We start from the raw sequence: 19,459 nt of genomic DNA on the forward strand, positions 1-19,459 counted from the left end.
GCCTGCTGAACATGAGCCAGCAGTGTGGCCAGGTGGCCAAGAAGGCCAACAGCATCCTGGCTTGTATCAGGAATAGTGTGGCCAGCAGGAGCAGGGAGGTGATTGTTCCCCTGTGCTCAGCACTGGTGAGGCTGCACCTGGAATACTGTGTCCAGTTTTGTGCCCCTCACTACAAGAAAGACATTGAGGTGCTGGAGCGTGTCCAGAGAAGGGCAACAAGGCTGGTGAAGGGTCTGGAGCACAGGCCTTATGAGGAGCGGCTGAGGGAACTGGGGTTGTTTAGCCTGGAGAAGAGGAGGCTGAGGGGAGACCTTATCACTCTCTACAACTACTTGAAAGGAGGTTGCAGTGAGGTGGGTGTTGGTCTCTTCTCCCAAGTAGTTAGCGATAGGAGGAGAGGAAATGGCCTCAAGTTGCGTCAGGGAAGGTTTAGGTTGGATATTAGGAAAAACTTTGTCATGGAAAGAGTGGTCAAGCATTGGAACAGGCTGCCCAGAGAGGTGGTGGAGTCACCATCCCTGGAGGTATTCAAAAAATGTGTAGATGTGGCTCTTTGGGACATGGTTTAGTGGGCATGGTGGTGTTGGGTTGACGGTTGGACTGATGATCTTAGAGGTCCTTTCCAACCTTAATGATTCCTAGTTTTACTCATTAAAAAATAATCCAGCCACCAAGCCAGGAAACATGAAATTAATTATTACTCTACCCTTAATTGGTTTAGTGGTAGACTTGGTAGTGTAGGTTAATGGTTGGACTGGATGATCTTAAAGGTCTTTTCCAACCTAAACGATTCTATGATTCTGTGAATTACTTGCATACTCAAGACCTCATTAAATCCTTATTTCAAACTTTATATGAGATAAATAAGGCAGATGTATTACTTTTTAAAAAGACATGGAAAAAATTTGAATAGTGGCTTTTTTACAGGCTGGCATTCTTTATAACTTCAGTCAGAGTAAGATGCTATTTATTGTGAGAATAGCAGATACATTTTATGGACTAGGTCTGAAGAGACTGGAAAATAAACAAGATTAATTTAAAATATATTGATGAACTTAAAATATACCTAAACAATATATAACCTAAATTACGTATAACCTAATATAACCTAAATGATTCTATGATTCTAAGTTAGATTGGAACAGCTGGATCCTTATCGAATTTTAAGGGTGCCTGTTAGGGAAAAGGAGTAGCTGAGTCCTGACACTGGGAAAGCCTGTTTTTCCCAATTCCAAGCCATCTCATCTTCATACACAAGGATTTCTCTTAATATATGAAGCACAGTGTATTTTAGAGCTTGGGGGGCTTTAAGGTGAGTCTGTGGAAGATGTTCATAAACTGGGAGAGTCGGGGGCACCCCCCGCTGTCTCTTTCATTGTGAATTGCTTCAAATAGGATGGAAAAAAATCTCCTTTGAGCGTCTGACTGGCAAACACTGCAGTCAGATACAGAGTGAGTCAGATATTTAGACAACATTCTGCATTTTATTAGCTGCTGCAAACTGCTTTCCACAACACAACTACTTCTTGCAAGCACGTTCCTGCAGTAGGTGGAACAGAAAAACCTAGTCCATTTACTATCAGCTTAAGCACTTGAAAATAGTCTTTAATTAAACCTCTCCCTGCCTGTGCCATCTGAGCATGCCTGTTAGCCTGTTTCATAACTTCTGCACGATGCTACTGAGAGCAACGATCACTTCTGGCATCCGGCTTGTACTGTTACTGCTGTATCTGCTGCTTGTACTCAAACCCCGCCAGCTGTTCCAGAAATATATGCTGTTTTAATAGTTTCTGGTCACTCACAAACACTGTCTGGATTCTTATTTTGTAAATGTGCCAGGAAGGAGAACATTTGCCTGCAAGTGAAGAGCCTCAGAAACTTACTGTAGTTGGGAGTCTGAGTGTGACCTGTGACACAGAGTAAAACAAGTCTCTTGGGTCTAGTAAGTTTATCCAAACCCAGTAACAGTTCGAGCAACTTTATTAATGATAACATTGAACATCTTGTTTACAGTCTTTGCTGGCAATTAGCTAGACCAAAGAAAGGGACAGGGAGTGGATGCACGTATAAACCCATTTTCTGTAAAATAAATACATAAATGACCTCAACTGCAGAGAAGAGATTATCTGTTGTGGCTCATGTATGCAATCTGTCTCCTGTGAGTCAAGAAACTGGTGTTTAGCTTGGAGTCCAACTCCAAATTCTTCACCATAAACACTGGGCAAGCACTCATCGAGCTTCCTGAAGGGACAAACCTCACTAATCCACACATTCTATAGCTCATTCAAAGCAGCGAACATGGAGCTGGAGGGAGCAGGGGAAACACTGACTGATTACTATTTTGGAGTGGCTGTGGATAAAAATGCCTAAGTGAGTCAGGTGCCTACCACCCACTGATTTTCTCTGCACTTAGCAGATGTCTACATCGCCTGTGAAATTTGGGGTTTGGCAAGTATTTTTGTAAATTTTGCATGCATGAAGTAATGAAGAAGGTGAACTAAGACTAAACAAGCTATCAAAATAAAGAATCAAGTTACATTTTACCATAAATGTCTTTATTTTTGTTATTGGAGTTGTGTACTTTTTCATAAAAGTATCGACCTAGCAAAACACTTGAACATCAGTCAAAGTCATTGAAGCTAGCAGGATTACTTGCGTGGTGACAATTAAGCACAAATGTGAATGACAGAGATTAGGTGCTACTGCATACAGTCAATTCATTTGCGATAGGTTTCCCAAGAATTCTAAAATAGTCTAAAATAGACAAGACCACACTGTGTTTTCATGGTAAGTGGGCACATTTGGACCATAAGCACTTTTTGACACTCTGCCTGGGGTCATGGTGAACACCATAGGCTTCAGAGGAGCTGGATTCTCATTGTGTGAGATCTGCTCCTCTTAGGAAATATATCTGTGAAAACTAGACCTGTGCTTTTTTGCAATGAATAGAGTAGCAAATTTTCAGATCTTAGCCTTACAGTAACAGCTTCTAGGAGGAAGGTGGAAATTTGAATCAATATGGTTTTGATAATCTTTGAGAAAATTCATTTAAGAAAATCGTAAGGCATTATCCTGCAGTAGATCTGGTCATCACTGACCAGATTAATCTCAGTTTAGGTCTTAATGCAGTCAGTAGGATTTATTATAATGGATTAACATTTGTATAAAAGGCATACACAAGTCAAGTACAAGTATTGCTAAATTAACTCCTCATACAAAGTATACGAATAATGCACTGTAAACAACTGCTTCTCATAGGTGCTTCAGTTTCCAGGCTTTAATAGTTGCTTGTCATCTTTGGTTAATGCAAGATTTTTTCTGTTCTCAGGAGATCCACTACAACAGCTGAACTTTTACAAACTGAGTCCTTGCTCGACTGCCTGATTCCATATACTTTGAAGAACAAAGTTTTGTTCAACCAGATCAACGTGTAAACCAAAACAACCAATTGTACTGTATTTTTTACGTTGCTAACATACAAACATGTGCATATGTGTATATATAGATATATACGTGTACATATATGTATCTCCACGTATGTGAACACATACCGCCTCACTCTGCCCCAGGCAGCACCTAGGCTGACAGATGCATTTAGCATCTGCCATAAGGCCAGCCAACAGGAATGCATGCCAACATCTGGGGGCTGTTTAAACACACACAGACACATACAACTATGGATTTGTAAAGTGAGCACAAGAATTGTTTTGATCCTGACCGAATATGGCCCTGTAGAAAGAAGGAAAGTCCCATGACTCTCCAATAAACCCAATGAGTTGCACAGGCACAGCCCCTTCACTTTGAACGTATCTGGTTCCTCCCCATGCTGCTGCAACTGTGGTCTCAACATTTCTGCCTCAAGCATCACTATCTGTTTCATTACGCAGCAGTGTAATCTGAAAATCCACTGGCTAGTCTCAAAAGCTAAACCAGCTTCTGATACAAAGAAGGTCACTTAAATCCACTGTCTGTCTGCAGGTTTGAAAACTAGTCCAAAATATCCAGAAACTGAATTCTATTACAAATTGCTCTAAATATTAATGAAAGATTCAAGGGGGATTTAGAGAGAAGTGGAAGCTGTGTATATAACTGTGTAAGAAAAGTTAGGAATTAATTGGTCTTTCTGCATCACAGAGAATGTTCTCCAGTACCATTCTCACTAGAACCACATTAAAACTGTTAGTAAATCATGTAAGTTAGATACCCGATGCATCACCTAAATTCATCTGTTTGCAAGGGCAGGACTTCCCCTGACTATATTCTGTAGTGTTTTGTTTATTTATAAATGTCTCTGTGAACTCCATGGGAGACTATTTCACAGGTTCATGGCAAGAAAGCTTTTCCTGATTACACTTGGCTCTGTTCCCCTTACATTATTTTCATTTCTAGCTATCGCCTGTAACTTCTTCTGTTATCACAACTGGTAGGATGTTTTTTTCTAGTTTTTTGCTATCTGTAAAGGAGAGGGATGAACAAATGTGAAGAACAGTGTACTTGTCAGCGATGTGCTATAGCAAGGATCTGGTTCTCAATAGTAACATTTCATGCCATTTCATGGGTGCAACCATGGCAGAGTAATAGCCATTTTCTCACAGCGGACTTACCTAATTTGTGGCTTGGCAGAAAATTTCATACTTCAGTCCTTAGAGCAAAGAACTGAAATTTAGGCACGCATCAAAACTGGTTTAATTCTTTAAAGCTGCTGAGCAAGCACTGTTCTCATGGACTTCATTAGGAGAACTAGGCCACCTATAAGTAGTTCTGTATGGATTCTGCAATCCATTTTAACCTTTTAATACTGGTACTTTTGACCAGCGTCCTTTACCTTCTCTACAGTCAATCAAAAAATGAAACACTTGGCCATGTTCCAGACAGCTCCATATGTATTCCCTTGCTGAGTAGCCACAGTTACCTTACAGTATTTTTAAAACCCTGTGGAGTCCTGGCAGCACCCTAAACCCCTTCTGAGACTTGGAGAAACTGCACACCTCATCTACACGTTTCCCTTGTACTCATCCTGAACTCAGCCCAACCTCTGATTGACCACCAACCCCATCTGACCTGGAGGAGACGACATTAGCGTTGTCCTGGGGCCTTGGGCTGTTCTGTCATGCACCAGGGTACATGGATGGATGAGACATGTGGAGAGGGCCAGGTCTTTCACAGCATACTAGGATCCATTGCCAGGATCCATCCACAGGGGGATTTTTATCCATACAGAGTAGCCTGGTATGTATTTCTAAAGCAGGCCAGCTGGGCTGCCCCTAATCCATCCCTGACAGTTCTCCAGCAGGTGAGTGAGGTGGTAGTAACTCACGTACACTCATAGCCAGTGAATCTAGTATCAGTGCTGTCTAGAGTGCTAGCAGACACAGTAAGTATTCCACCCTTCACCAAGTCCTGCAGAGTCCTGAAGACACAGGATGAAGGTACATCACCACTGAATCAATAAAATTATACTTTGGACCAGCCAGTCTCTCTTTAACTTTCTTTAAAACATCTCAATAGAAAACAAGCCATAATCTATAATAAACAGAAAAAAAATAGGACAGACTCTCTCACAAAAAATTACACATTCACAAAATAATTACACCATTTTCTTGTTAGTCAGTGAATCCGTGTTTATAATTTGGTCAGATCATCCTGTAACCAGTCTGTAATCATGGCAGCCATCTCCTTGCTGGCATCTAGTACAAAAGCATGGCGGAGCCCTTTCTCACAAAGTCGAATGTCCCCGTCTGGAAAATCCATTTTGATCTCTTCGTAGTACTGCTGTGGACACCAGCTGTCTCCAGTTCCATAGTAAAAAATCAGCTAGAAATCAAAGCATATCAGATCATTAATTTGAAAAGTTACTGATGAAACAACCAATACCCAAAGAAAGAACACTGAATTATTTGGAAATAAGCAATGCTTTATGACCCAAGATGTACTGTGAGGAATAGCAAATTGGTAGTTCTTGGTTGTTTCCAAGTCTGCAATTATGATGAAGCCAATTAAAAGCTCTGTGACTCAGTTTCCTAATCTGTAAAACTGTGGAACACAATACAGGCTTAACTCTGAAAACGGAGATCTGCTGATGAAAGTCTGGCTGTCTTAAGAAATCTGTCATTATGGATCAAAACATCTAGTTGTCCATGGAGTCCAAGGTAAGCCAGGTAAGCTCTTGTGTCTTCCCCAGGTATTAGCTGTCTTCTGTGTTAGCTTTCTAGCTATTTAACCAAACAGTAAAATTATCAGTAAACTTGATGCTATGTCCCAGCTGAAGGGGCTACCCATTATGGCTTTCTTCTGGATATAAATGAAGAGAAAGTAGGAGGTTACTCCATGTTTGTGAGCAGCTCAGTCTTACTGGCATTTGTTAGGTGTGATCTCAAACCACCTGCTTGGTTGGGGCCTTAGGTGGAGGAGCACCTATTTTTCTTAAACTCAGTGTTAGATGTAAACTAGAGGTGATTCACTCAGTCATGTTAGAATAACAGCAATTATGGCCATTCTCAGAAGCAAAACTTTTTTTGCTTGGAGAATTTTAGAATCATAGAATCATTGAATAGTTTGGGTTGGAAGGGACCTTTTAAAGATCATAGAATAGAATCATAGAATCATAGAATCATCTAGGTTGGAAAAGACCTTTAAGATCATCCAGTCCAACCATTAACCTACACTACCAAGCCCACTCTAGACTAATTAAGGGTAGACCAGACTAAACCATATCCCGAAGTGCCACATCTACCCGTTTTTTAAACGCCTCCAGGGATGGTGACTCCACCACCTCTCTGGGCAGCCTGTTCCAATGCCTGACCACCCTTTCCGTAAAGAAATTTTTCCTAATTTCCAGTCTAAACCTCCCCTGGCGCAGCTTAAGCCCATTTCCTCTTGTCCTATCGCTAGCTACTTGGGAGAAGAGACCAACACCCACCTCACTACAACCTCCTTTCAGGTAGTTGTAGAGAGCGATAAGGTCTCCCCTCAGCCTCCTCTTTTCCAGGCTAAACAACCCCAGTTCCCTCAGCCGCTCCTCATAAGACTTGTTCTCCAGACCCTTCACCAGCTTCGTTGCCCGCCTCTGAACACGCTCCAGCACCTCAATGTCTTTCTTGTAGTGAGGGGCCCAAAACTGGACACAGTATTCCAGGTGCGGCCTCACCAGCGCCGAGTACAGGGGGACAATCACCTCCCTGCTCCTGCTGGCCACAGCATTCCTGATACAAGCCAGGATGCTGTTGGCCTTCTTGGCCACCTGGGCACACTGCTGGCTCATGTTCAGCCGGCTATCTACTAACACCCCCAGGTCCTTTTCGGCCAGGCAGCTTTCCAGCCACTCCTCCCCAAGCCTGTAGCGTTGCATGGGGTTGTTGTGACCCAAGTGCAGGACCCGGCACTTGGCCTTGTTGAACCTCATACAGTTGGCCACGGCCCATCGATCCAGTCTGTCCAGGTCCCTCTGCAGGGCCATCCTACCCTCGAGCAGATCAACACTCCCACCCAATTTGGTGTTGTCTGCAAACTTACTGAGGGTGCACTCGATCCCCTCATCCAGATCATTGATAAAGATATTGAACAAGACTGGCCCTAAAACAGAGCCCTGGGGAACACCGCTCGTGACCGGCCACACCGCTCGTGACCGGCCTAAGATCATCTAGTCCAACTCCCCTGCCATAAGCAGGGACATCTTCAACTAGATCAGGTTGCTCAGGGCCCTGTCCAACCTGACCATGAATGTTTCCAGGGATGTTTCCAGGAGCATCTACCACCTCTCTGGGCAACCTGTTCCAGTGTTTCACCACCCTCATCGTAAAAAAATTCTTCCTTCCATCTAGTCTAAATCTACCCAGTCATTATCCCTTGTCCTGTCGCAACAGGCCCTGCTATAAAGTCTGCCCCCATCTTTCTTATAAGCCCCCTTTAAGTATTGAAAAGCTGCAATAAGGTCTCCCTGGAGCCTTCTCTTCTCCTGGCTGAACAACCCCAACTATCTTATCTTTGTGAATTGCTGCCTGGGTAGAGCACAGGCACTTCCCAGAGATCAATGAGCAATTTTCTTCTGGGTTGTAATGTGGAACGAAAATTCCACCAAGGTCCATTTTGTTTTGATATTGCCCTAATAACCTTGTTCAATGACATACATGAAGCAGGTGCTACAGGGCCCACCTGAACACAAAAGTCATAAATTCCAGGCAAATATCATATTCAATGCAGTGTCTTTTTCCTCTGTTGGAAACACTGAATGTCACTCTTTCCCATGTCATCATTTCCCCCCAGTTTCATCTCAACTTTGCATGCTATAGCTATGTTTTTCAATTGCTATAAAGTATTTGAAAGGAGAGTGGTTGTCTGGGAGAGAGTAAAAACCTATGGATTTAAAACTATACAGGAACAAGATTAATGATGAGGACTCTTTATACTAAAATGTTTGAATGCAGGTACCAGAAAGATGTTGATTGCTCAACATATCACACACACAGCTTGGCCCAATTCCATTACTCTCATTTGTTTCATATTTCAGTTCTGTACTTCACTGAATAATTGAGCAATGCTAACATAAATTAGGGGACAAGAAGTTTTCCTTTCATCACAAAAATCTTCAATTCCATCATTTTTGTAGCCATGTGGAATATAAATAAATGCACCCACTGGGGCAGAGGTGGGCTAAGAGCCCAGACTGCATTTCACAAAATGTTACAAATTTTTGTCTAACTTGCTTTTCTCTTGTTGAAGCATACCCAAATCTTGGATATTACTGACTATTGGCTGTATCCAAAATACAATATCTTAGTTGCATAGACACAAACCCAAGTTACACTTCTACACATATGTAAAACATAGAACATAAGCCATTCCATGTTAACAAACATTATTGGTTTCCTTTGTCACTCACTAATTGCTGGAAACAAGGTATGTCATTTGCTTTAGCAGAAAACTTATTTTGATCTTGCCTTTGATTCATAAATCACAGGATGTCACACTAGCAAAAATTCTTCAAAAAAGACAATGTAAAATGGCCAGCTGCATTCAGGCCTTTTGAAAGCCAAACATCTGATCGAATTATGTTTAACCCTGGGCTCCGTTACCAACAGATACAAAAATAAAGATGAAACCGAGAAAAAAAGAAATGGAGCAACTCCAGTTTAATGAATTAGTCCTTGAAATTATTAGATATTTTGATAGGCTAGTCACAGAGTCTCATCACATGACCATTTAGAAACAGATGAAAAGTCATTTACACTTACAAAGGTGGATAAAATACTTGGCTTAGTCTGCATGTACTGCAAAATGGGCTGTTCTCCAGGTAGGGTTGTAAACTTGAGAACTCACAGATTTGGAAATGCCTAAACAAAAGATTTATGTGCATTCTTAGCTTGCCTCTGGTATACTTGCATTACGGTTTAATCTTTCATTGCACGATCCAAAGGATCCTTGACTCATTCAATCCACTGACAGGATGACATTCAGCTGATGAGCTGCTATTTGATAGTATTTTTCATTTTAAATTCTGTGTGTGGTCTGAGGATTTATTTACCACATATTTCATAGTTAACAGACAGAATTTATTTTCTTATGTGCATTCCTCTCATACACACCACTACAGGATTTGCATGCTCACATTTATTAATTTAGTTTTGCAACACCTTAGTGGCCATTTTTATCTCCATTTTGCAGATGGGTAGCACAGAAATCAATGTCAAATTACGTACATTAATTTGAAAGTATACATACATTTAATGTGCATAGCATTACACAGTATTGACTATGCTCAAAGGATAGCATTCCTGGACTTCATTCGCAGGTGCTCTGAAACACTGTCTATCTGTCTGTAAAACAGATTTCAAGGTCTTAAATGACATACTGAGAAAAGTGAGGACAAACTGTGACCATCTATGCAAAATATTAATGACTTCACCAACAGCTCATTCTTGGATGTGAAGTTTAGGTGCCTTTACCATGAAGCTATCTGTTTTTACTTCATATAGTTCCCTGTTTCTTTCAACGGGCATTTTACCACTTCTGCCACAAATGAGGTAGGAGTTCTGCATCCTGCTGTCCCCTTCATTACACAGCTCTTTTGGTTAATGAAAGAGGAAAAAGGAAGAGTGATGTTTTAATGCTGGACCACTTAATGCATACATAAAAGGCGTCTGAATTAAGATCGGTGCTCCCTAACTTTGAAATGCTTAGTAATGCAATATCAAATGGTTTTACCAGAGCTTGTGATACAGTCTGCTAGACCTCAAGGAGGTAAACAAAAACCCAGGTATTTTACACGTGGCACCTACATGTACTGCCAACACTGTTAGCACCTCTAGATCTGTTGCTTTAGGCCTCTGTCCCTTAAGGTAATGGTGTAATTGAAAGAAGTAGCACTGTCAGCTTCTGGCCAGAAGAACATGGGACAACTTCCTGCTGGGTGTCACACTGGGGGTGTCCAGCACAGAAATTAGTGATTTAGTTTGGATCTATTGTGTGTTTTTGAAGCAAATGTCATGTTTGTCCAGATTTACAATGCTTTGGTTCACATTGTGGAATAGTCTTGGAGTGTATGAACTCCTTTCAGCTGAAACTAAGGCACAGATGCTCTTCAGGATCACGCTTAGTGAGCTCTGGTCACTAATGGACATTCAGTCCATAGGACCAGACAACTGTTGGCTAAAGTAATAACCCTCTGAGATGCCTACATTGGGAACATCAGGTCCTCAACACTTGCTGTTTATCTCTACAAATTCCCTTCTATTGTGCTGCTCCTGTTTTTCAGGCGAACATAGCCAAAAGTACCTGCTGAGAACAGGAACAATAAGATTTTGGAAATGTAGGTTCCATTCCAAGCAGAAAAGGGCAGAATATTTACCAGCTACCAGCCTTGCTGTCCAGTTGTTTGTCCAGTCTTTCCAAGTATGACTTCTTCTGTCTTGTCCCTTTCTGGTCTCAGGACTGCTCTACCTGCCTTTGGCTCATTGTTTCAGCTCTATTCTCCTTACCCAGTCATTTTCAATTTCCACTAGTTCTGCTTCTTATTCTAGTCCCACATTCTTGCCCTGCCATGTCCAAATTTTAGTCTTCTGGTTTCTCCATCCCATTCTGAGTTTCAATTCCAACCCTAGCTGCTTTTGCCCCTAGCAATTCTCCACTTTTCCATCAGTCTAGAACCTCTGTTCCCAGACCTACTCCTCAAATATCTCTCAAACTATCAGTTGCTCCTAGTATCAGGGTTGGGTTCAGTTCAGCATAAAAACATCTAAATACAGGTAACTGTATTGCAGTGTTTACATGTGTACCAGGCATCCAAATTCCCACCACACAGTCAGGAAAGATATATTCAATAAAGCCATTGGTGCTTAGAAAACTATTCAGCTGAAACAGCAGGTGACTACTGTAAGATGGGTGAAGCTGCACTTCAGGCTCCACTAAGAACTCAATTGCCTAAGTGTAGGTACCTACTGCCATTTGAGAAACTCTAATCTGAGACATCTGCATGAGACTGGCAGATATGACAGATTTTATAGGATACCCACAACTTTCTGGCAAAGCAGCTGGAGGCCAGATCGGGATATACCACTGTGCCCAAAATTAAACTAGATGTCCATGTATACGGGCCAAATTCCACCTTGACTTCTTCAGTAGATTCCTATTGACTCTAATGGGGTCATCTGCACTTCTAATGCCTACTGCACCTATAGATTCCTACAAGTAAACTCCTAAAGCATGATTCTGGTGCCCATACATAAGTATCTGGTAATGTTAGGTTAATGGTTGGACTCAATGATCTTAAGGGTCTTCTCCAACCTAAATGATTCTATGATCTCATGCAACTTAAGATTGACATGCAAGCATATCCTGTTGTTGGCTGCTACTGGCAGCCCATGTGTTTCATATGCCAGTCTTGCTTGGGTAGCTCAAATCCACCACCTCATATAGCACCAGAAGACTACCTTTGGCCAAGCAAATGGAGCCTTTGGTTCTTCCTGCCTCCTCCTCGTCCTCCTCCTTCTCTCTGTCTACCCCTCACTCACTAGTTCCCTCTATAGTAGCTCCACACTCATCTCCTCTGCACTGGAATGAATAGCTTCCTTCTCCAAGCCAAGAATTTTTACCATGAGAAAACTATGCATTTTCCCCTGAGCCTTATTTGTAGGCATTGTAGAACCCTTTGGACTGAAATAAAAAATAAACAGTCAAGGTAGGATAGACACTTGTGTCACATATGCAATTAAAGTTTGGGTACATTATAGCCAACTAAGAACAGTTTTATAACAGGAAGACTTGGGGAACTTTATTTGATGCTGCAGTTATTTTGTCTGCTTCTGTCGTGTGCAGATGTTAGTGTGTGCATTCTGTGTGTCTATGTGTGCATGCCTGCAAATCTAAAACTTTAACATACAGGTTTCTTAATTAGAAACTGCCAACAGAACTCAGAATGGTTTTCAAAATGCTTCCCTATTAATGGATTATGCAATAAAATCTAAAAGCAGGATTGCAGCTAAGGTGTACATTTGCAGTGATCCAGACTGGTGGTACAAGGCCTGTGAAACCTGACAGATACATGACTGTCATTTGTGGCATTGAGGGTCTCCCTTTGAATGACAAAATGTCTGTGCTCTTTGCCTATGCCACACACAGCTACAAAATACACAGATGTTAGGATGTTACCTATTTTCCTAATATATTAAGACATTTTAGACATAGTTAAACAAAAGTTTCCAGAATCCAAATGTTCTTGTCTTCATTTTAACATCAGGAGCTTTGCTATTGCAGCACACAGGCAGGCATAATTAACGAACCATGTGCAACCAGAGGCACATGGGATCTTCATTAATGGTAGGAAACACTGGCGTGCACTATATGGTCTGCATGGATCTGTAAAGTATATATTTTCCTGTGGACTGTGCATGGCTGTAAAGACATCCTGAGTCAGCACAACCACTGTACCAGCAATGGAAAACTGCTGCCAACCTAAGCATTCAAAAATGGTGAGTCAGGCCCCCAAAATAATGAGACTAGCTTAAAAATAAACAGATTTCAAAACAATAAATAGAAGGTTCCTTCTGTTTTTCTTCTGGGCTTAAACTTTTCAACATTTGCATTTTTTAACTTTTCTGCCATGAGGTGAGAGGATTATTTTTTATTCTTTTGCAATACTGAATGCTGAGACTTCCAGGTATTCCTGACTCAGAAATGGAAATGGAAATGGCAGCTACCACTGGACATGACAAAGACTTTAGATGACTCCTGATGCAACACCCTGCTTGTTATGAGTGACTAAAACACGTCCTCTTTCAGGATCTGGCGATGAGGGCAGAGTAAAGGGGATGTGAGTTATCTTTGCCAGCCATTTCAATACTGTGTTTGAAATAGTTACACAATTTCTAAGTTTCAAATAGTTTTAAAATAACAGCAATGTTCTCGTAAGCTGCTTTACCATTTAAGTGCTCAGAAGTACGTTCAGCCTTAGCTTCTGAAAAATAAAACCCAAGTCAGAATAGGGCTCTGTCAGCCTAGTACCCTGTAATATGGTATGTGTACTCAGACACTGCACAATGATGGCAGCTGCTAAGTAAACATCAGAAGAATCTGAGATTCGTATCAACAGGATGTTTACATTTTAAAGAGTTTCTAAGAAAATAATAAAGATTTCCTGCAGTTGACTCCATTGGCACTAGGTTTAGTATGTATGACAGTTCACAGAAGTATAAATTACAGAGATATTTCTTTTATGCTTCTTCTGTGGCTGTCATAGGTCAACACTGAAAAACAAATTCAAAAAGTTAAAAAATATTAATTGAGTTTTCTCTCTCTCTCTGGAATTTGGTACATGTTATAACAACTTTAGGATCTGATTACATTGGCAGGCACCACTCCAGCTGATGGCAAAGAGTGAAGGACTGATCGCTGTGGATATAAACTAGAGGCACATGTGCAATGGCAAGAAAGACTGTACTAGAGTCCTTGCTGAAATCCTTGTCTTCAATACATTAACTTTTTATCAGTATTACTCCCACATGCATTCACTGGATGAGACAGCAGCTTTTCTCTGGATGACATCTCTCAACAGTAACCAGCGACTAGTTTATTTGCTCTTGGATGAAAACTAGTTTAAAAGGCATTAGCCCAGAATTAATTTTAGTTTCAATCAAGGTTTATAGAAAATGACTTAGCTTCTCTGGAATTATGAAAGCGTCTCCACCTTATCCTGCCAAAAGAATAGTATAAACGACATGGGAACAGGCTGGTTTGGGACACGCTTTTTTCTTGGACTTGCTTCAATTGTACTTTGGCTTTACTAATCAGTTTCTGGGAAGAATTCAAAGGGCTGGTGTTGCCCTAGGAAGCCCTAAATGCTTTGGGATCTGGTTCTCCGAGACACCATCTCTCTCTCCCCTCATGATCCTGCCGTGGTTGAGGTCAGCCAGTTTGATGGCAAGGTCTTTGGAATTTGCTTCTCAGCTTGTTTTACCAGAATTGGGATTTCTCAACTTTCCAAGGGCAGTGTGAAGCCAAACTTTTTCTGCTGGACCATTTTGAGAGGAGGCAGTTAACAATCTGGGGTAGACAATGCTATTTTTAAATACTAACCTGTAGGGGTTGTAGTAAAGGTGTAATGGGTAGTTCAAGTATTTATGGTGATTTTATTTAACATAAGGAACATGGCCAGTTTTGTTAAACCAACATAATAATAAACAAAAAACCAAATTCCCCGTCTGGAAAGGGAGTGGAGAAACATTTTACTTTCTGAGAAATTAAGATGCAAAACCTGAGACACAGCCAGGCAGAGTGGCTACTTCACACATGATTCAAGATGTGTTACTCCTCTCCTCGGTGTCAGGTACGGTGTTCTACCAAACAGGCAGGGAGCAGGTTCCCTGTTTTCAAGCCTTTGTCAGTGTTAACTGGAAATTTGGTAAATCGAGGAAGGGGAAAGGCTTCTCTCTAACATTGCTGCAGTCAGTTAGCAATGCTGCCGGCAGCCCTGCACATAGACCCAAGAGATCAAGCGAGGCCACTTCTATTTCCACTTTCTCCCAGATAACAAAGGGTCAAACTCAATGCAAAGCAAAAATGTGCTTTTAAAAAGGATGCGCCAACGAACCAGGGTGATTAACTTATTTATATTATCTATGTTACTTTCAAAGACTTAAGAGCATTTTGAGGGTATATATTTAGAAGTGTCAGGAACATGAATATTTCAGAAGTCAAGTCTGTATAAATAGCAAAATAAAAACAAACAGACCTGAAACCACTATTTAAGCAATACTATTACTGGGCCAGATTCTTCCAACCATATTTGCTGCAAACAATATTTCCCTCTGAATATCAGCCTGACACTGTCTACATTCAGTGGGGATTTATCTAAGATGAATCAGTCAGATCTCTCTTGCAACAGCAGGATCAGCATCTGGCTGTAAATGGCAATTTTGTTCACTGCTGTGCAATCAGCTCTGTGGCAGAGGGAGGCAAGGTAAATGTTTACGGGGTAGTAAGGGTTGGACGGAAACTTCTCAAGTATTCCTCACAAGGCTGGGGAAATATTGCTGTCTTTGCTTACTGTGTGTAGCACACACCTTATACCCATCCCAAAAATCCTGGAAATTCGTGTCATTGCTTCTTTATTAGAATACCACACAGCATGAACGATGGTAACAGGAGCTCAGTTATAGAAAAAGTGAAACATCACAGACGAGTATATTGTGGTCAATTGAACTTCTGAATGCTCACTGGGATCCTTTTCCACTGAGGAGAGAAACTGCTGATCCCTGATCAGGCATTCTGGGTGTTTCAAAGAGAAGGTTGTTTTTGTGGTTAAATGACACAGGCACCAAAATCCCCAAGCACATGTGCAACTTCCCTAACTTCAACTCTGCACCTCCAGGGAGTGCAGGCCAAAAAGGATGTGAGACCAGCCAAAAAAGAGGTGTTCTTGGCTCGAGAGAGCACTTTGCACCTATTCAGAAAGAGCGTTTGGAAGGTTTTTCACAAATGTAGGCAAGCAACTCACTCAGGCTGTGGGCAGGAAAAGCATTTGTAGTATTCTTTTAACCACTTACCTTCAGATCACGCTCCTCTCACTGGGAATAATTACTAAACCCCTGTGGATGTCTACAGAGACTCAAACAAAAAACACCGGGCAACATCAAAACAGCTGCTTCAGGGGTCAAAATAGTTCTTGGTTGCTCAGTTTTAAAAGTTTTCTCTAGCAAAGACAATTTTTTCAAAAGAAAAACCTAGCACTTTTCTATGGAAAGGAAATACTTAATTTTTGCAATTTTTACTCTAAATCTCTACATATCACTGTTTAGTTCATACTCTTGGAGAACATATTTTCTATGGTATTATTGGTGTGATATAAACTTGTATTACTTTAAATTCTAAATACACCATTGAAATAAGCAGGAAGTGGTAAACACATACTTCATTCATTTTATTTTTTCAAAACTGAATTTCTTCCCCACCTAACCATCTATATATGGGTGGTAATAAGCCACCCACAATACAGACTTCCTTGATCTGAGTGAAAATAGGTTCATGTGTCCATAAACTTCCAGTTTATACTTTTTCCCATTTGATTAAAAATGATTCTTCTCAGACAACAGATTTCTTTTCACCTTTGTATCTCTCCTTCAGATGTTTCCTGTCTTTTTCCTTACACAATCAATGTATCTGCTACACCAGGCCGCTGGCAAAACTAAACTCAAGGAGCATATAAACCTTTTTTGGTTTAACGTGCTTACCAAAAGAATCATGATTTTCAGTTGCTGCAGGAGATGACTTATGGTCTTAAGAAATTAGGAACCACTACAGAAAGTTCACTGCCAAACTGATTCAAGACTTCCTGAAGTCTGTGGGAGCTCTCTTATTCATTTAGATGGGCTTTGGAGCAGATTCTACACTTAAAATAGGACTACTGTGTATTACACACAAAGTAATGAACAAAATATCTCATAAAATCTGAGGGGTGATTTTTTTCTAAGCAAAATTTCCTCTGTAAGCACCCTGGTTTTACCCTTTAATGAAATATCTTCTTGGTTACAACAGCGTTATAAGTTTGCTTGACAGAAAAACAGTCAATAAGGCTAAGTCTTAAAATAAAGCAACGAATGTGGCATGATGCAGAGTTAAAAGTTAAATACTGTAGAGAGCCTCTATATAGAAATAACACTGTTGATCACAGGCATGCTGGGGACTGCCCAACGCAACCATTTTCCCTTTCCTTTTTTAATTATTATTCTATTTGTAAAAGCTCCATGATGCTCAATGGTGATCCATCTTTTAAGAATACAGAATTACACCCACTTCCTTTTGTGCAAGAATGACAATAAACTTCCTCTAGTACAGTAGTAGCTTTGCCTCCAGTTTCTGTTAGGAAAGGGAGTTGGTGTTGTTAGTGAAAGAACTCAGCTGGCTTAGACACAACCAGCTAATGATAATTAACCATCAAAACTGAGCAAATCTTGTATCTGTATCCCCTACCTTACTTGTTTAGATTTTGTGATTCATTGCAACTCCCTGTGTCATTGCAACAAGAAGTCTACATTCATGTACGGCTTGATCCAGACGAATAGCTTTAGAGCCAATATTTTAAATGCTCTATCATTTATTATTTCGTTACAAGACAGGTCTCCATCCTCCTCATACAGTTCCACTGCTATTTAATGTGCATAACTTCTGTCTTTAGAAGATTATAAGTGAAACACATCACTCAATTATCCAAACAACATTTCAGCTCCCATTCTTTCAACATAAATCTGAGCAATTAGCATTGTTAGACTAAGAATCTGGAGTCTGGAGATAAAATTTCTCCTGGTCCCTAACTAGTAATAATTATAGTTAAACCTGGGCACGGAAAGATTGGAATAATTTAGTGTCTCTTCTTCTTTCTTCTTCAGATCACAGAATGCAAATAAGATCCAGAAATAACTTTTCTATTCCACAGCAGCTGGCAAAGTCAGGTGTTAAGATTGGCTTTTAGCATATGATCACAGTGACTACTAAACAGTATAAATTTTTTGAAGTGACAGCTTGCCAGTTCTATAGCAACTTGGACTATAGTTCCTGTTTTTATAAACTTCCAACCTTTATAAGTTAAGCCCATTTTTATTGTCTATACACTTCAAATTTAACATAATGCCAACTCAAAAAACTTTCCTTAATTCTTACATTCCCAGAAATTACTAGAAGATGAAAAAAGAGAAGCAGTTAGCTTCATTTTTAGACCTGCTTTTTCTTTAGTTTGCCAACTGCTTGTAAGCTCACTTCAGCTTTTTGTTTTCTTGAGTATGTTTGCCACTTTAAAAGTATGAGGACATAAAAGAATCAATAAAAGAAAGTTAACATAGGTTTAGGAAAGCTCCTGCCTGCCAAGGCCAAGCTTAGATTGACAGAGTCAACAAAAGCACAGATGAAGCAGACTAGGACACCTGCAAACTCTTACTGTTGGCGCTGGGCCTTCATTCAGTACAAGAAATAAGTATTTTTGTAACGTGAAGCATCTGAGTAGACCACCTGAAGCCACTGGAGCTGCAGCTGATTGTCACCACTGTTGTCCTCATCCAACGAAGCTTTTAAGCTTAACTTCAAGCACGTGCGCTTGTGATTAAAATTTCCAAAAGCACCTGAACTTTTGATTCTGCAAACTCTTCACTTTTGTACCCTGACTAACATGGTAATCTGCAGAGTCTTACTCTTCGTTTCAGGGCACTAACAGGTCTCACCAGCCTCACCTGGGACGCCAACCCCCACTCCCTGCCCATGGGTCTAGGGTCTCCATCTCTGTCCTTCGCCTTTAGTCTCTGCCTCTCAAGCTACGCTGTAGGAGTATCTGTCTCCAGCCCTGTCCCTGGCCCTGTGTCCTAGACTGACGCTGGACCTACGTTGTACATAGCCTGTCACCTGGATGGATCCCACCTTGCAGCTTGCTTTCCACCACGGCTTTGGCCATGTCTCCTGGATGGACTTTGGACCCACGTTGCAGCCTTGTCTCTAGTCCTGTCTCTGGACCTGTCTCCTTTTGCTCCTGACTGGATTCTCTGGAGGGACGCTGGACCTGGTTCATTGCTTTGCCTTGTCTCGGGCAGTCGACGGACCCTGTTACTTTGCCCCCTTGGGTGCTGTGGGACTGGACCCTGCTTGGTGAGGGCACTGCCTGTGCTGGGGTCACCCTCAGCTCATGGATTCCTTTCCCTCAGGGAACAGGCAGACCCTGCAGCTCCCTGACACTCAGAGAGGTGATTCAGTCAATAAAATCAACCGTTTTCCATGAATTCACTGGGCTTTGGATCAGCCCATGGAAAGTTCTGTTCAAGACAATAAGAATATTTGCAGTCTGCAAGATCAACCCTTCAGTTTCTTCACTGAGATTCCCTCTGAAGTGCAGGAGAACTTTGAATGCTCTGCAATAAAAATGTGAAAAACCAGGCATGCCTAGTGCAGTGTAGTGTTCCTTGTTCATGTGTGATATTTCAACTCCTTTTAA

At 41.1% G+C, this 19,459-nt stretch overlaps 1 protein-coding gene across 2 annotated transcripts in view; it reads right to left on the reverse strand.

Annotated features, from left to right (window-relative positions):
- Positions 1–5,622: 5,622 nt before the first annotated feature.
- LDAH (lipid droplet associated hydrolase) overlaps positions 5,623–19,459 on the reverse strand; it is a 126,871-nt gene continuing 113,034 nt past the window's right edge. For both annotated transcript variants that reach the window (XM_075708172.1, XM_075708171.1), the window contains one exon: positions 5,623–5,814. In XM_075708172.1, the coding sequence (XP_075564287.1) occupies positions 5,623–5,814 (192 nt within the window). The remainder of the gene's footprint in view (positions 5,815–19,459) is intronic.

Source organism: Pelecanus crispus, chromosome 3 (genome assembly GCF_030463565.1).
Source record: "Pelecanus crispus isolate bPelCri1 chromosome 3, bPelCri1.pri, whole genome shotgun sequence".
Taxonomy (NCBI): Eukaryota; Metazoa; Chordata; class Aves; order Pelecaniformes; family Pelecanidae; genus Pelecanus; species Pelecanus crispus.